This window comes from Alosa pseudoharengus, unplaced genomic scaffold (genome assembly GCF_046254945.1).
Source record: "Alosa pseudoharengus isolate Yale_2024_CS ecotype anadromous, Long Island Sound unplaced genomic scaffold, YU_APseudo_1.1 YU_APseudo_1.1_scf_3, whole genome shotgun sequence".
Taxonomy (NCBI): Eukaryota; Metazoa; Chordata; class Actinopteri; order Clupeiformes; family Clupeidae; genus Alosa; species Alosa pseudoharengus.
Window position 1 is genome coordinate 36882247 of NW_027468718.1, and position 18425 is coordinate 36900671.

At 39.2% G+C, this 18425-nt stretch overlaps 1 protein-coding gene across 11 annotated transcripts in view; it reads right to left on the reverse strand.

Annotated features, from left to right (window-relative positions):
* akap11 (A kinase (PRKA) anchor protein 11) overlaps positions 1–18425 on the reverse strand; it is a 97645-nt gene that overhangs the window by 11366 nt on the left and 67854 nt on the right. For 10 of the 11 annotated variants that reach the window (XR_012981933.1, XM_076264193.1, XM_076264199.1 and 7 more), the window contains 4 exons: positions 18133–18246; positions 17565–17618; positions 17318–17449; positions 8481–8736 (listed from right to left, as the gene is read on the reverse strand). The exons of the other annotated variant lie outside the window; for it this stretch is intronic. Coding sequence is in view for 9 of the 10 variants with exons in the window: in XM_076264193.1 (XP_076120308.1) it covers positions 8481–8736; positions 17318–17449; positions 17565–17618; positions 18133–18246 (556 nt within the window). In the remaining variant the exon portion in view is untranslated. The remainder of the gene's footprint in view (positions 1–8480; positions 8737–17317; positions 17450–17564; positions 17619–18132; positions 18247–18425) is intronic. 11 annotated transcript variants of the gene reach the window in all.

The following is an 18425-nucleotide window of genomic DNA, read 5'->3' on the forward strand; positions in this document are numbered from 1 at the left end:
GTCAACTTCAGTCAGTGTTCACTTTTGCTGTTTCGGCCAGCTAATGTTTAACCTGACTCTGCCAGATGGATTGCTTTGCATTTGCTCGACATATCCATCTGGGAACTTTCCGTTGGAGAACTTTTGGGAAGGGGCTAAAATACTGGTTATATGGTTATTAACCATATGGTCATATTTTTGTAACAAGTCAACTTCAGTCAGTGTTCACTTTTGCTGTTTCGGCCAGCTAATGTTTAACCTGACTCTGCCAGATGGATTGCTTTGCATTTGCTCGACATATCCATCTGGGAACTTTCCGTTGGAGAACTTTTGAGAAGAGGCGAAATACTGGTTAAAACCATTTTCTCCATCGCAAGAAGCCAGACTGATCTGCGTGTGGAAAAATGGAGCTCGCAAGATCAGGATGGTCTCACAAGGCTAGCTAATGTTAGCCGCTTGTAAAAAAACAGACTGTAAGCATGCTAAAAAACCATAGCTTGCCGAAAATATGAAATCATAAAGCTTATTCTAAAACTATATGTTTAGACTATATTTATATTTGTACAGTATATGAAGCAGTTTGTATGAATTACCCAAAATTCCCAGTTAATTCCCGTAAATTCCCATTATTTCTCATAATTTCCTTTAATTCCATGAAAGTATCCAACTTGGAATATTTCCAAAATTCCCCAGCTTAACTTCCCATGGAAAGTTTCCGGAAGTTTACCGGAAATTTTCCACCCCTTTGCAACCCTACCCTTACAGAAACTAAATGTTTGCGGCAGATTTGCGGCAAACTTGTGGGTGATTTGTGGGAAACAATAGCCTGGGTGCCATTCCGAACTTAGTCCCACTCACAACATTTGAGGTCGGGAAGTTCGGTCTGGCATTGCTCCATTGTGGAGCAAGTATGCTCGCCCTAGATCAGGTGGACCAATCAAATAATCAAATCGGGCTTTACGATGATGGACAGGTTAGCAACAGCGCCTGGTCTATCACGTCATCTGAGCACGCTTAGATTAGGCTTATGTTTGAAACAAAAACGCTGTGTCTAGAAGGATACATGGCTTTTAAGACCCCATATGGAAAATGCATATTATTTAATGAGGTTTTATTACTGAAAACGATTATTTCTGAAAACTTTGGCCAAAGTTCGGTTGACAACTTCGGTTGAAACACGGCCCATAATTATGTACCAATGGAGCAGTATCAGACTCATATTCTGACTAGAATTGAGTATGACTACGTCAGGCTAGGGAAACAAATGAGTTCACTAGAAATTATTGCCAGAAGTTTGCCAGTGTTGGCTGCTATAGGCAAACTTCCAGTAAAGTTCTGGCAACAATAAGAAGTTTGCCACTAGTGGCAAATCTGTTCGCCAATGATTTGCCACCACACTTAGCCAGTAATGGCAAACTTCTAGTGAACCTCTGGTAACAAATTTGCCAGTAGTGGCAATTGCCAGTGAACTGCCACCAGCTGTTTCCCAGTAATGGCAAACTTCTAGTGAACTTCTGGTAACAAATTTGCCAGTAGTGGCAAACATGAACCAGTTTACCATAGATAGCATTTCTGGCAGTAATATTATTCATACTTTTGTTTATTTCCCATATTATCTTATTGTTGGGTGATTCTAATTAAACCAGGGGTCTCCAACCTGTTTCCCTTCAAGAGCTACCTTGACAAAATGAACATGGAAAAGAGCTACTAATGTTTTATAGGCTATTAGTAGTGGCATGTATTAAAATGTGGCATGTAAACAAAGAATAAAGAATAAAGAATGTATTCACATAGCTGATCTCCATCCAAAACAGCTGAATAAGGTTTGTATGCATTTTAACACTCCTTTCAATTCTTTTACCTTCTGTCTTTGCAGATTGTGAATTTGATTTGATAGGAATTTTATCAGGTTTACCAAGTGACTTATCAAATTCGCAAATATTTTCCTTGAACCTTATTTTGAGAGCTAGCTATTTAGACGCAAACGGAGAATTCGCCCCGTAAAACGGTTATCCAAAAAAACTCCGGCCAAAGTGTTTTTTTTGGAAAACTCCGTTTATGCGTTTGGTTCTAAACTGTGGTAAACGGAGTTTTGGGCAGCCAACGTCACAGTATGCGACAGAAGTACAACAAATGTGCGACCAATGGTTACATTTACATGTTCTCACGTGCGACTTCTCAGGGTTCTGATTGGTTAATGTGAGCTTGAGGCTATCGTTAGACTGCCACTGTGGTTTGGCGTGCTCATGACAGCATGTATGTACACGGGTTTGTGTAAACACATTTAAAAAAAAAAAACGGTCTCGTGTACATGCAGTTTTATTTGCAAACGTAGATGGCCAGATATTCGTTTAGGAAAATACCCTGCTTCGTGTAAACGTAGTTTTAGGTTTGTGGTGTTTGCTGGTCACAAAAGAAGATGCTTTGGTAGTGTAAGTATTGCCTCATTAGCTGTGAAAAGAGAACACAGCTATTTACCAATTCACCAGCTCTTTTTTACCAAGAGTCATGTTTGTATGATTTTACTTCATATTTTTATTTTTCAGTAAAGGTGTTATGGCCCTTGAGTGGTCTAAAACAGTGTTTCCCAAACTTTTTTTCTGGGGACCCACTTTTTAAAAATGACAGACTATCGCGACCCAATTGACTTCAGATCTAACATGCAACCACCAATATTGCCCAAAATGTCGATGTTTTAGGCCACAGGTTCTCAAACTTTTCTATAACCATTCTACAGTGCCATATCTAAGTGGTTGGATAGATATCTAACGCCTATAGGTCTGGCCCACTACTAGGGTTTGGTGATGCACTCCAAAGTTTTCCCACAATTCTGCAATCTCAATTACACTCATGAGACAATGTTAAATATGTTCAGTTCATGTTCTAGTTTTGTACACACACACAACCTTAGGTTGTCCTCATCCTGCTTTGAACACGGTTGTGTTGCATTTTGAGCACCATCAGCTTGGGAAGTTGGAAATGAATAGCCTACCAAAAAGATCCATTTTAATGTACAGTGGGCATCGCTTTCAAATGGCCACTTCAGTCGTGCATTACGAGGCGTGAAGCTGCGTGAAGCTTTAGTACCACTTTCAGCCACTGTGCGTCTACACGGTGGTAACGAAAATCAAAATCGAAATTTGCTATCTACATTATTTGGCCAGTGTTGGGCAACGCAACTACGCAATTCAAAACAGTGGTGTGATAATTGAGCCAGTAGAGAAATAACTGTTCAGAATTAATCTGTAGCCTTGGGTAGGCTTCTGCGACGTTTTTAACAGGCTACGCTATAGAGGCTTAGACAACTATGACCCACGTTTTGGTTTCGTAAATTAATTTGCCCTACTTCTTGACTGCAATGTAGTCAATTGACTGCTTGACATGTCATTTTTATATTTCTGTACAATAAACAAATACATCTGCTTTATGCCGCAGAATTACATTCATATTTGGAACTTACATAGTCCAAGGCATCGTTACAGTACGTTAGTGTTTACCAAAACCATAGTAGCAACGAATGTTCGCAACCACTATCGTATCGTAAACTACACCTCTCGACCTGTGGTAGAATGCTAGTAGAAGCATAGTTCCAGGGATCTTCATGTCAAAGACGTCACTGACGCCAGTTATTTGTTTGCAAATTAATAATTATAAATATATTTAGGTTTCTAATTGATATTCACACTTCTAACCACCATACATCCATATTTTAAAATGCCCAAGGCAGAAAATACATAAATTAAAAGTAAATTTGCAGCCATGTGCACGTAAGTAAAAGTCACACACCTGCAGATAATAATAAGGTGGTGCGCACTTTTTGACGAGTCAGCTGAGAATATGTAGCCTTTGATTTTCATGGAGGGGGGGGGGTCCTTGTTAGTTTACGCAAACCAAGCCAAGAAGGCTGATTCTGATTTTGATAATATGATCTGCACAAAAGATAAACTTAGGTAAACAACGATGTCAATATTGTTGTCAAAATCTTAACCCAGATTCGAACTCTTGGACAGGGGACTGGTAACTGCTGTGCAACGGCGGCTGTCATCTGCTGGCCTTAACGCAATGTGCCACAGAAGTATGTGCAGGTGCCCGTTCACATGCTATTAAACGTCATTAACCACCTTAGTCCAGACTACTGAAGTTTGGAAACTATCATGGTCCAAACTTACAGTAGGCCTACTATGTAAGTACGACAGTTTTGGGAAACAGTCGTAACTTACATGTTGGTTAGTTGAACGATGCATCCTGTTAGTAAAAAGCTAACCTCCGTAGTTGTACGGGAAACGCACCCCAGATCAGCTTGTAGGCCATTAGCAATCTGTTTATTTTATTTTATGAAGCCTACACAGTAGATCACATGCCACATTCTCACTTTCAATAGACAGATGCAATAGCCATTGGTCAAGTATTGAGTATAAAGCAATTAAGATAGTACCCTATACAAAAAGTACTTCATACTATCATAAAAATTCTTTAAAACGAATAGCATTTTGCAACTTGACAAAACACTGGATTAAATATCGTAGGCACAGGAGAAAACTTGTACATCCATTGGCCCCTGGAGATCACATGCCAGTTGCCTCTCCCTTCAGTGCTATGACTCGTTCGGCTGTGAGCTTGTTTCACCAAAAAAAACTCTATTGCAGATATCAATGCGTCTTTGTTCATGGGTTTGGCCTCACAGCAGAGGCTTAGACAACTATGACCCACGTTTTGGTTTCGTAATTTGTCCTACTTATTGACTGCAATGTAGTCAATTGACTGCTTGACAGGTTATTTTTATTTTTCTGTACAATAAACAAATACATCTGCTTTATGCCGCAGAATTACGCACTTGGCCAGCCTATAGAACGGGCACATTTTGGAGAGAATAGAGAATGTACGCACGCAAGAATCTGTAGGCTATTTATGGCTGGTTAACAGCAAACAATGTTTAATGCATTAACTCAAGACGTCAAACATTTTCTAAACAATACAAACAGAAAGGATGCAGCAGGCAGCAAATGTAGAAGAGTCATTTCCAGTGGAAGAACAAAATGCTGAATGAAGCCCAAAGATATGAAAGCATATCTGGCAAGTTGTTATTTTTTGAAGACGTAAATGGTTGGGCTATAGGCCTAGTTTGCAAGGAGACATAAAGCGTGAGCATGCCACACTATCCACAGCTGTGGTAGCGGGGGGTAGGAGCACAGGATTTATGGGGGCAGGGCCGGATTAACAATTCATAGACCCTTGGGAACAAATGTCTGATGGCCCCCCCTGCCCCCCAGTCAACGTGAATCGGGCGGTCAGTTAATAGGCCTATATCGTGAAGATTTGTATTGCCATTTAAGGCACGAGCGCATCTGTGAGGCCAAGCCTCACCAAGTAGCCCGTTTGTTTACAACTAACATTACATTTAATTAAACTGCTTATAGGCTATGCCGAAATAGTTCCAACATTTTGAATATCAGTGTCCGGTGAATTAGAAAATGCCTTATGGCTGAAAGCTGCTTGGGATCCCCCCTGTCAACCATACAAAAAGTTAAAAACAGATGACATGATGCACGTCACTGACATAATGCGCAAATAATATAGCCTAGATATTCCAATATATTCGAATACATGTGTTTATTTTAGAGGGGATATTCGAACGTCATTTTTGAGCAATTTTGACAGCCCTAGTCCACTGTAGGCTACGCCAATCGCCTAATCGCACCATTGAGTAGCCTATGCGAAATAGCCTTAAAATCGTTCTGGTGTTGTGTGCCTTCTGGTTTCTCCACCTACTGGTTTCTTTGCGCGTGCATGCGCTGCAGCAGTTGTCAGACATTCACAAACAAGTTGTTTTAGGCGGTTTGAAGTCGCTTTTCATACGCCATGAGCGCTCGGCTACATTACAGCCACTTGGACAAAAGACATGTAAAAAAAATATATGTTTTGAAAACTAGCATTAAACTGGATTCGATCCCGCAAAAGCAACACACGCGTGACTCTCTCCATCCTGATTCCCTTCTCTTTGAGCCAACTAATATGTTACGCGAATCAATTAACTATTGTAGGCTACCATTAATTAATAACGTAGGCAACACCCAGGTAACATGTTGTCCAGGCTATCTGAAACAAGTGGTTGCCCTTCATCTACAACAACTGGTTACCTTGGTCTGCTACAGTCGTCAGTGCACTGTGCACAGTAGGCCTGCGCTACTCTTTGTGGTTGATCAACTAAAAATAAAAGATGTATTTGGTGATGACGTTATTGTAGGCCGAGTAGACCTAAATTCTGAGAAATTAAATGGTACGAGAAACTATCTACATAGCGCACCAGACCGCGATGTCTTCAATCAAGGGTTGAATGAAGGGAGTTTGCAAAAATTAGTGTATTTTTCAAGTCAATAAACATTCTTAATTTTTGAATGTCTTTGTCAGGGAACATCTGACTTTTAAAAACCATAGGCCTGGTAGTCGCTCAGACAAGGAGTTATAAGATAAAGGAAATACCATTTGTGTCACCTAATGCAGTTCAGTGAATTAGCAAGATACCATCAGAAGCCAACAATCATAAAGCACCTGTGTGCGCGCGCATGCGCGCTCTCTCTCCCCTGCGCATGAAGCTGTCTGCGTGTTATAGGCTAGATTTGCGTGAGTTCTTTCTATCTGCTTTACTTTTGTGAGTTGCGACCACCTAGGCTATGTTATAGACGTTCTATGAGGTACCAGTGTTTAGCTGTGTCACAAAACAATAAGCTTTGTCAGACTACTTTTAAAATGATGTTCAGGGCTATATACATTTTAAACATTCGGGGCCTTGTATGCGTTTTGAAATGCCCCGCTCACTTCCAGGCTACGAGTTGTGACTGAAAACGGTACAATCGAACTTTCTCAAAACACTTTCGAATTACATAATTTTGATGTCAACTCAACGTATGTACCCCCAATCATCCGGAAATCGATCTAAAGTGCATTTTACTCCGGATAATTCCTTTAAGTAAGGGATAACGGCCGCTGAGGTGTCCTGTTATACGGAATTAATGGACTAGGGCGAGGGGCAAAGAACTCCCTCCGCCCGAGTCCATTAATTCCGTATAACTGGACACACCTCAAAGGCTGTTATCCCGCTTATCACCCGGTTGCCACTGTAAAGCCATGCCTTTATAGCACGCAAAGGAAACCACGCGGTTCCGTTTAAAAAGAAGCCCACTAGTTCAGCTTGTTGTACAACTTTCATTGGCCCTATAACAGCAATAGCATGGACAGTTAGCTTGTTTACAGTTGATTCCATTTTTGCGAAGCCAGGCTCAACTGTGTATAAATGGAACGGCGATTCAACTTTTTTTTACCAGATCTACTTCTACAGATCTAGGTGTCCCATTATTCAGAATTAAAAACCACTACGCCAGCCAATCAGAAAAGCGTATTTCTTCTATCCGGGTTATAAGACTTAAATAATGTCTTCCAACTTTAAAAATGCATTCTGTTCATTGTCAAGGCCCCCTGTGGTGGGGTGCCTGCTGTCACTACTCCTAGGTCTTCAGTGTTCAACTGGGCCACTAGTGGTCCCCATATTGTGTTGTGCTTTGTGTATGTGTTTGGATTGCAGGGCTGCTTGCAGTGGTAATCAGTTGGATGGGTTCCACCTGGGCCCAGTGTAACCTACCTTTATTTCAGTTACCGTATTTTCCGTACTATAAGTCGCACATTTTTTCATAGTTTGGCTGGTCCTGCGACTCAGTTGCAACATATATATATTGATATATATGTTTTTTTTCTCTTCATGACACATTTTTGACTGGTGTGACTTATACTCCGGTGCGACTTATAGTCCAAAAAATACGGTAGCCTATTAGCTGGTTTGATGCTCATTGAGCTCAATGCAAATCAAACCAGCTAATAGGCTAACTGAAATACACACCATGCCAATCTCTAGGTATGGTGAAGGGTATGTGATGATGTGGGGCTATTTTAATTCCAAAGGCCAACGGAACTTTTATCAGGATGCATAGTATGCTGGATCCATTAAATAACTGGCCTTTAAAAAAAATAAAGAAAGAATGCCTCATAATTCAACATAAGTTTAAAATAGGGGTATGAATACTTATGCACCCTGCATTTTAATGAAGAACATTTATTTATTTCATGATACATTATTCATTCACAAAGAAAATTGGTGTCCTTAAAGGTTGGACTTTTCCTCATTTTTTTAATTAAGGCATTAAGATCCATTTTCAAAAGATGATTGTTTTATTCCTCTTTTTAGTCAACTTTAGCATGGGGCTGAATACTTTTTATAGGCACTGTACCTCTCGTGTGGTCTCCCAGTTGTGTCACGGTTGTAAGCCAAACTGTGACACCATTTTTAAAGATTATTTTGAAAACAAGTTTTTTAAAAGCCTTATTTGTCAATGACCCATGTATGGACATATTCACTGCAGTGCACACACAGAATGACACAACATAGATGCAAACTGATCCTGTGTGTGTCACCAATGTTCACTTCATGTCCAATAATTTGATTGACCTACATGAACAATCTCCATTTTCCTCTTCTTCTAGGTGCTCAAAGGCAGTGACAAAGTCTTCCTCAATGGATGAAACAGAATGATTGGTGTCATCATCTTCTGCCTGACCCGACTCTGACATCCCCCTCTGTAGGGACTGCAGCTCCAAGGCATACCTGATTCCTGCTGTGTATCGGGTGAGCAGCCCCAGGAGGGTGGTGACGTTGATCTGTGAAGCATGACTGTGCCTAAATATACAGATGGCTTTGGACAAGCCAGTCTGAAAAAAAAAAAAGAACAGAAACAATTGAAATGTAAGTATTTGGGTTTATCTTAACATTTTAATGGCACTTAAAAGTGATGAACACCTCTCCTTTACTGTCTGTACGTATGTATTTCGCCACCTATTCAGGTGTTCATCACTTTTAAGCAGTGTTGGGAGTAATGCGTTACAAAAGTAATGTAATTACTGTAATATATTGCTGTTTGCGGTAACGCGGTAATGTAAGGCATTACAAAAAAAAAATTGGGTAATATTTTACTCGGTACAAACTTCAGTAACGCGCGTTACAATGCATTTTAACCAAAAATAAAGCAGTGTTTTGTTTTGATACATATTCGCAAACACCACCGCGAGAACAACAGAGGAGAAAAAATCCGCGCAAAATAGTAGAACGTTATCTCCTGATACTGGTTGAAGATGACTGTGGCTGCAGTGGACTCTATTTGCGGGATGGACATAAGCCTAGGCTACGCTCAGAGACAAGGATATGAAGAACATAATAGTTAGTGCACTTTGTGCGAAACCGAAAGATCTCACTATGCCTCGCCATTTCATCATTTAATGAAACATCTAAAGTGGTGCCACGCTAATCTTTTTGATTCTTGATTAAACACAAACTTCTAGTGCATGTCAGCTTTGAGCTGTGAACTTGAATTCAAAATTGAACTTAAAGAGAATAAAGGGATAGAAATGCAGAAAAAAGATTGTGTAGCCTGGCAGTGCCACCGCTCCCACCACGCGCATTACGCACTTTGCATAGGGCACCAAAGGACAGAGGGGGCACCCACATGTAGCCTTACCAATGAATAGTAGCTTTACTGCAAACTGCATTTCACTCTTCATCAATAACGTTTACAATGTCAGAATGCACTAACACCATGGTACATGCAAGTTTGATACTTTTTGGGTTCTCTCCACCACGTAGTGCTAGAATGGAATTGGTGGGTGTAAAATAATTCGTTTTACAAGCATTTACATGAAGCACATGATATGCCGATTCAGATAGCTAGGTGGATACCAGGCTCATAATTCACTTTTATTTGCAAAACGAAATGCAACATGTTATTGCATACTTTCCAAAGCAATGAAGGCTGCTTAAAACAACTTAACATTGTGCATATTATTAGCCTGGGTGTTCCCATGCTGCCTTGCGCGCGATTTGATTCACGCTGCTAAGGCAGCCTGGAGACCATGGAGCAAATTTTCGCCTGAGATAGGCGACCAATCACGGAACAAGGGGGAAAGCAAGACGATGATGAGCTATGCACAGACGCATTTGATAGACATCCGTGGCACCCATTAAACGGATCTGGGCATTTTTTTCAAATACGAGAAAATTAACGTTTGGTTCCCAGACCACGTCTCATTGAGAAGTGGTGGCGCTAGCCAGGCTAGCATATTACTGTTAATATTGTGCTATCAATGTAACTCAACAAACAAGGCTTGTAAACAAGAGCTGGCAAAAAGGCATGAGAACGTAAAGATCAATGCTCTTAAAGTGACAGTGCACCATTTATAAGAAAACAGCATGAATGTTTAAAAACACACAGTAATGGTCTGTAAATAATAGGCCTTTTATTTTACTTTAGGTGTTTGAGTTATCATTTAAATGTCACTCACTCAAAACCACTCACTTAGGGCACCAAAATGGTCAGTAGGCCACCATCTTGACATGTCTTTATTAAAGGAACCATATGTAAGAAATGTATTTCAATTAATCATAAATGGCCCTGATATGTCACCAGATATTAAGAAATCATGTTATTTCAAATACTTATATCACTGACAACAGTAGTCTGGCCAGGATATTGTCATTTAAAAAGTGGAGTTGCAGCCCTCAACTGATGTTGATGTTGTGTTTTGGCCTGATGCGCCACCCTCCACCTATCTACTAATCACAAAGTCAATAGTGTTTCGGCATCCATGTTGCCAGCTCTGCCAGTCAGAGGGGAGGGGAAGGGGATCCATCGCTCTACAGTAGTAGTTTGAAAGTGATTGCAGTACCAGTTTTGGCCACAATCTTACATACAGTTTCTTTAAGCTTTGATTTACAATATAGTAGGCTCTCTATTGATTTTAATGAGCAGGCCTAGGCCTTAGAGTTACAGTATTTATATCACAATTTACCACACTTTGACCTTTTGTCGGTTTTTAACAAAATTCTGACTATGATTGAGCGTAATAAACTGCATTTAGAATGGCAAATCCACATTTCCAGATATTTTGGTGAAAGTAACTTAAAAGTAATGCAATAGTAGTGTAATGCCTTACAATTCAGAGACAGTAATATTAAAATGTAACAAATTACTTTGAAATGACAGTAATAAGTAATGCATAATACATTTCGATTTTGAAGTAACTTGCCCAACACTGCTTTTAAGTGCCCCCCGGAAACACTTCCGATGTGTTGTGATTTTTTGTAGCACGTTTCTGAATTGCGTGTTGTGAATTGGCAGCTCGTTTCTGAAATGTAAATGTTTTCTGAATTTGCAGCGCGTTTTCTAAATGATGTGCACGTGTTGTCAAATGAAGATGAAAATGTTTTCTTGAGTTGTTTGTGTTTTGTCTATTTGCACGTGTTTTGTCTATTTGCACGTGTTTTGTTGATTTGCATCTGTTGTCATAAATTGCACGTCGTTTGCACCTGTCGGCCACCGTAATTTCATGCCCAGTCAGATATTTACAACCCAATCTCACTGCTAGGGAACAGATCTACTGATGTTTTGTAACATCACAAAATGTTTTTTTGGTGTGTTAAAAACTGGCTGTTACTAACAAGACTATCATTGGCCTATGGAATAATCTACATCTCCCAAACACTACCTATTTCACCGCAATTTATGCATCACACTACCTTGAGTTGCTCACCCCTGTCAAATTCAAAGGGGTTTGAAAAAATAAACAAGCGAGAAAGTTTTCATGTTACATGAATTTGATGTTACATTAGTGGAATATGAGGGGTGGATGTTATAAATATTACATTAAAACTACTTAAAGGTCTCTGCTGAGCAACTGTTAAAAGGAACTGTTGCAAGGAACATAAATCATTATTTAATCATTGTTATAATACACTAGAATATGAAAATGGATATTAAAATGTCCAACATTTGTTCAACTGGTTTTGTTTTTAAACATGCATACTCTTTCATCTTCAAATTATACTAGTGCAGTGCCAGTTCAAACATGATATTCCTGTAGAAAACCTGCAGCTAATTACATGCCCGCAGGTAGGCCTGCTTTAAAAAAATAGGATGATAGGGAAAAACATAATTCCAGCTATAAGCATTCAGTAGTGAATATTGAACATTGTGTTATGCATTATGTGCAGTGAGCAGAATTTAAAGTAAAATACAACTGCATGCGACTGCATGGCTGCATGTGACATTTCTTACAGATCAAAATGACATAAGCATAACAGCTGTTTTGAGTCAAGGCTATATGTTTAGCCTATTGAATAACTTGATGATAGAAAAGACAAACCATTTTCAGCTAGCCTATTAGCTGGTTTGATGCTCATTGAGTTCAATGCAAATCAAACCAGCTAATAGGCTAACTGAAAAACACACCATGCCAATCTCTAGGTGAAGGGTATGTGATGATGTGGGGCTATTTTAATTCCAAAGGCCAAGGGAACTTTATCAGGATGCATAGTATCCTGGATCCATGAAATAACTGGCCTTTAAAATAAAAAAATCTGCCTGCCTCTATGGGAATTTAACATAGGGGTCAAATACTTATTGCCCCTGTAATTTAAGGAAGAACATTTATTTATTTACGATACATTTTTCATTCACTAAGAAAATTGGTGTCCTTTAAAGGTTGGAGTTTTAATCGTTTTTTAATTAAGGCATTAAGATCAATTTCTAACAGATGATTTTATATTCCTTTTTTTAGTCAACTTTAGCATGGGTTCAAATACTTATTCTCCCCACTGTAAATTTATTAACAGACGCTTTTGTGTAGTGCTGCCACTAACGACTAATTTTCTAACGACTAATCTTTCGACTAATTTTTCGATTAGTCGACTAATCTAAACGACTATTTTTTTTTTACATCAAGTGTTTGTTATTTTGTTGTGTACGTTTTATTTTGAACTCAACTAAAGGGAAAACGTAAAATATATATCACCCTACTTTTGTTAGAAGCTGTATTACTGTAAGTAAACTGTTCAAAAACATTATGTATTAAAAAAAAACACCCATTTAAAATGCTACCTTCAGATCTACAGTAATGTCAGACCTTTGATAGACTTTATTTGTATGCCAGTGTTGCCATCGACATAGACAACTTATTTGACCTGAGGCCCGGTCATGGCATACTTTGGGGTCATAGGGCCCACCTACATGAACCCACCCCCCATCAAATTATCATTATATCACATCACAATTATTATTGTTATGCTATATTGTTATACATGCACTTCAAAGCAGCCAGTGTTTAAAGTGTTGTTCACAAAAAGTTTGAAAACATGCACATCAGAGGACTGCTTTACTAATGTAAAATATAATTAGAATAGTTCCATTGCCTTTGCATGGTTGCATGATAAATACTTCTAAAAACAACAGCAATTATATGGGTGTCATCGTTTTGGGATGTTTCCCTCATGCAAGCATCATATACTGGTAGGCAAATGGAAAGAATATTTACATATTTAATTATGCCACAAGCTTTTGGACACGTTATTCAAATTTGACTATACAATACTCTAGATAGTGTATTATAGTCTGTGCTCTGTTTTTATGGAAGTTGCATAAATCCACATTGTTCTATTAAATGTAGTTTCATAATTAAATAGCTTTCCAATAGGTTGAGTTGGAGATTTGCTACCAACGTTATCAAGTGGTTTCAGTTTCTCTCGCACATTGAATGAATGCTCATACCACCATTTAATTGTATGCCTCTATGTTTGATGACACCAAATTAGCAAGTAATTCATACTGATTGCAGAAAAGTTTGTTTTCTTTTTCTGTCGGTCCGCGGTTCCTTGATCAATTGCGCAGCAAATTATCAGACGAAGCCCCGGGAATAATTTCACTCCGCGGCTCCGGACCAGCAATGTCCACGTTACGGCCGGTGCTGGTCCGCGCGGCCCATAGTTTGAGAAACGCTGGACTTTGAAAGGCGACAGGAGTTGAGGACTTTGCAAATGAGCCTAACATCAGCATGTTCAAAACAAGTAGGCTACAGGCACTTTGCGCGTCTTACCACATAGGTTACTTCACTTTATCAGTTGCTAAAAAAATATGCGTCATGACTTATTGACCATGGGAAATGAGGCGCACCTTGATTGTTGATATCACGGGCGGCGGCATGTTCGGTTTAACGTTTTTTTGTATAAATGAATTACAGTAATGACACGCCGTTGCGTTGTCAACGTGAGATACTTCACTTCATTTATTTCAATTTCCACAATAGGCTACTATATTAGTCAGAGTCTGGACTAGCGTAACCTAGCTTAGCTCCCCCCACTTAGCTCTTCCTAATAATTAATTGCGATGAAAGCAGGCAGGCACGCAGCTTTGCTACTGGCGTTAACACTTGCGTGCATAGTAGGGTTTAAAACATGCCAAAGTCTTAGTAGCCTGTTTAACATCCAAAGACAGTCATTGTACTTTTCAAGAGTTAATAACATAGAGTTAATATAACATTACAGCCGTGTGAGACCAAAAATAAATAGGCGGTCAATAGTAAAACGACTCTTCGACTAAAAAAATTGCCGTCGACTAATTTTCATGGTCGATTAGGTCGACTAAGTCGACTAATCGCGGCAGCACTACTTTTGTGCAAACAAAAATTACATTATTTTTTAACCAAGGACCAAACAAAACAGTGGGCTGCCCCCACTTTGTTTGTTTCCAGTTTTCGGAGCCTGGGCTGCCTACAGACACATGTTTTTTTACAGTGTTCTCACAGAATAGGCATCGAGAGGTTGCGAGGAGATGATTGCTGAATGTGGTAAAAAATGTTATGGCCTTGAAATCACGTAAAATCCCTGACTGCACCTTAAATAGTGCAGCTCATGACTGATTATCTGGGAGTAATTTGCAACTCCTTGAGGCAACACAATGAATATATAGCAACATTTTACATTTTTTAAAAGTACCATAAGCAGCAGTACAATGGATGTACTGCAAAAAAATGGCAAGCAAAAGTAGTGCTGGTCTTGCCCAAGGAGTACTATTTCAGTCATTTTTTAATGTATTATAAAGTTAAGATGGAAACTGAAGTTTAACTCACTATATAGCTCCACAAATTAACTTTCAATAACATCATAACATTTGAGCTTCATAGAGGTGTGGGCTGTCTGAGGGCCATTATAGTGATGTAAAAGAGGTGCATTATGTTTAAGTCCTTAAAAACAGAACTGGCTGCAAAGAAAAATTCACCTGTGTTACTAAATTGTTTTACTTGGTCGCTCACGAGTACTTTAAATCAGTGTTTCCCAAAGTCTGGGTCGCGACCCACGGGTGGGTCGCAGGAGATTTTATTTGGGTCGCCAGCCCAATTTATGTTGTGTTATAGGCCTAACTGATACCATTTGTCATTTGATACCAGGAAAGCTAACAGTTTTCTATTAGGATGTAGATTGTTAACTACCACAGTCATGGTTTTGTCATAAAAGCTCATGAAACTGGCGCATGAAACTGGGGGACGAACGCATCGCAGAGGGGGTGCCAAAATGGATATCTACCTCTCAAAATGAAACCGTTCTGTGGGGCGCCTACCATGTACCTCGCAGTTGCAAACTGCAAGGGACATGAATCCGCCTATTTGCACGAACATTAATAGATACCAGCTTCTCAACTTTACCGATTAAAATCTAGTGACCGTGCTGTCAACTAAAGCAGACATCCATAGACGGGATAAGGATATTTAATTTGCATGTAGATAGTTTCGATTGTAGATGCAATCTTTAAAGTTAATAGCAACCTCCTCACATTCTTATTTCTGATTTAAAATGCACAACAGTGATTTATATTAGGCTACAATTTAAATAGACATTTTAAACACTATTTCTCTCGTTTTCTACCTCGCGAACTCCAAAGTAAAGGCGCATTCTTCCGGCTATTGCCCAAAAGCCTCTTGTTCTGATATAACGACTATACAATATAATATAATACAACAATACAATATAACGACTTGAGTTTTTTGCTGTTTACATTGGAATTGACGTCCACAGTGTTATGGACACATTTGTCTGCAACGCAACGTAGCCTACAACATTTTATTTTTTAGAAATACAGGAACAGCTTACTATGCTGACGAATGCGCAACATGCGAGAATTTCCCCTACTCTCGGATGCGCATTAAAACGTATCTTTTCAGTAGTAATTTCCAACTTTTCACGCTGATGGTGCTCAAAATGCAACACAACCGTGTTCAAAGCAGGGATCCTATAGCAATGTATGGTTGGGGGAGGCATAGAAAAGTTGGAGAACCTGTGGCCTAAAACAATATTGGTGGTTGCAGGGTAGATTTGAAGTGAAATGGGTCGCGATGGTCTGTCATTTTTAAAAAGTGGGTCGCCAGAAAAAAAGTTTGGGAAACACTGCTTTAAATAATATAAATTCTGATCAAGTTCATGTTCACAAGGATTTTAGTAAATATGCCCCACAGTAAAGGCCCATTCACACCAAGAACGATAACGATAACGATAGCTATAAATAATTATTACACGGCTCTTCATAGTGCTGCAGAATGCTCCATTCACTTGAATGGGCCTTCCCAACGTTCGGCGGTCTGCTAATTCTGAATAACAGACCGTTGCTAAGTATAACAGACCGCTGTCAAGGAAAATGGGCTTTGTGCTTCTAAGTCAATTCTTTCATATCACTACGCAAGGATTGGAACTTCATTCAAAAGTGAAAGCAGACGGTTGATCAGCTGTGTTCTAAAGAATGTTTGATTCAAGTTCAGCGTGTGTTGTTGCGAACTATTTGTTTCTCAGCAAAAGCCATGCTGAAACGGTAACAAATAGGGTATAGCCTAGGCTATGTAGGCTAAAGAGTCATATCGTGGGGAGTTTATTGTGTCGTTTTGGTAAGTAGCCGTGTAATAAGCGGGATAATGTATAGAACACCGGTCATTGTCGGGAGATAGGTCCCTTCAGGGCGGAACAAGACCCCTCCGCTGCGCGTCGGGGTCCGGTTCGCCCTGTCGGGACCTATCTCCCGACAATGACCAGCGTTCTATACATTATCCCTTACATATTGTTGTCGTTAATATGAATGACGACGTTCACACATAAACTATAACGATAACAACATGAAGAACGATATCGTTGGGGATCACTTTCAGAGCGATTTTCAGAACGATAAAAAGCTACTAGCCAATCAGAACCCATTGAATTTTAACCGTCACATTTATTAACACAAGGAGAGACTTTGTTTATCGTTGTTCAGTGTGAACGCTTTTATTGTTATGGTTATAGTTATCGTTATCGTTCTTGGTGTGAATAGGCCTTAAGAATGCAGCTAGCAATAATTGTATATAGTCTCTCTTTGCAAAGTACTTTCTGTGAATAAACACCTATGATGTAGCATATTTTGGGGAAAGAAAAGAATTTGTCCATTTTCACCTGTGAAAGACTGTCTTTCCGTTCAAGGAGCTTCTTGGAGTCTTTAAGAAGCAACACCTCTTCATTTTTGAGGCTATGTACATGTAGTGATCTAAGCAACTCAGCCACATCAGTGGGGCCACATGGTAGGACCTGAGTTCATAAAAAAGAGTATGATTTTTTTTATGGAAACATGAATAAATTAAGTCACATTTTGTGCAATTGCTATACATACCACCATGTAATATTAAAAAATCCTGTAACTTACCCTTGTTGTTAAATCATCCCCTTCTGTGTGACCAGGCAAACACACAAAGTGGATCTAGAAAAAGCAAAGTTGGCATTACTGAATGATATTTAGTAAAAAAATAGAATTACCGCCCTGTGGTTGTATGTTTCCAAGCAACAGTTCAGTCAACATACAATTTAATCTACATGTTTTGTCACGTTACAGTGACCCTGACATTAACATACATCTTCTTAATTATTAATCATTGAGTCCAAGTGAATGCCTGTTGCTTGCTTGCCAAAGGTGAAGAGGACTTTTCTTCAAGGCAGTCTTGAGATACATTATATGGACAAAAGTACGATGACTTTTTTGTGTCATTCATTTCTATAAACATTAAAAAATGGAATTATATAGATGTAATTTTGGTGTATGTTATGAAATCAAGAAAACAGATTATTTATTTTTGCCTGGTTGAAGCACCTCATTCATCTTTCACCCGTGTAAAGTGCATACTTTACTGTAATATTCTACATAATGAAAAAAGGTGGGGCTTTCAAGCTTTTCACCACCAATGCATAAATACAGTTCAATGCAGAACATTACACACCTCTGACAGATACTGTGTGCTTCTGATGTTCTGAAGTTCCAACAACACGCTGCAAAGCTCCCTCCTGTTCTTCAGCAGCGTTTTCATACACACCGCTGCATTTTCACGCATATTCTAGTGGCAAACAAATAGAATGCTAAGATTTAACTCATCTGGAGAATCCGCAATCATATTCTTTAACCATTTGTACAAAAAGTTGGGACATAATTGTAAAGGCTAAAAACAAGAATGGACTGATTTCTAAAATATTTAGGCCACACTACAACACACTCCACTATAACACATTATGTCAT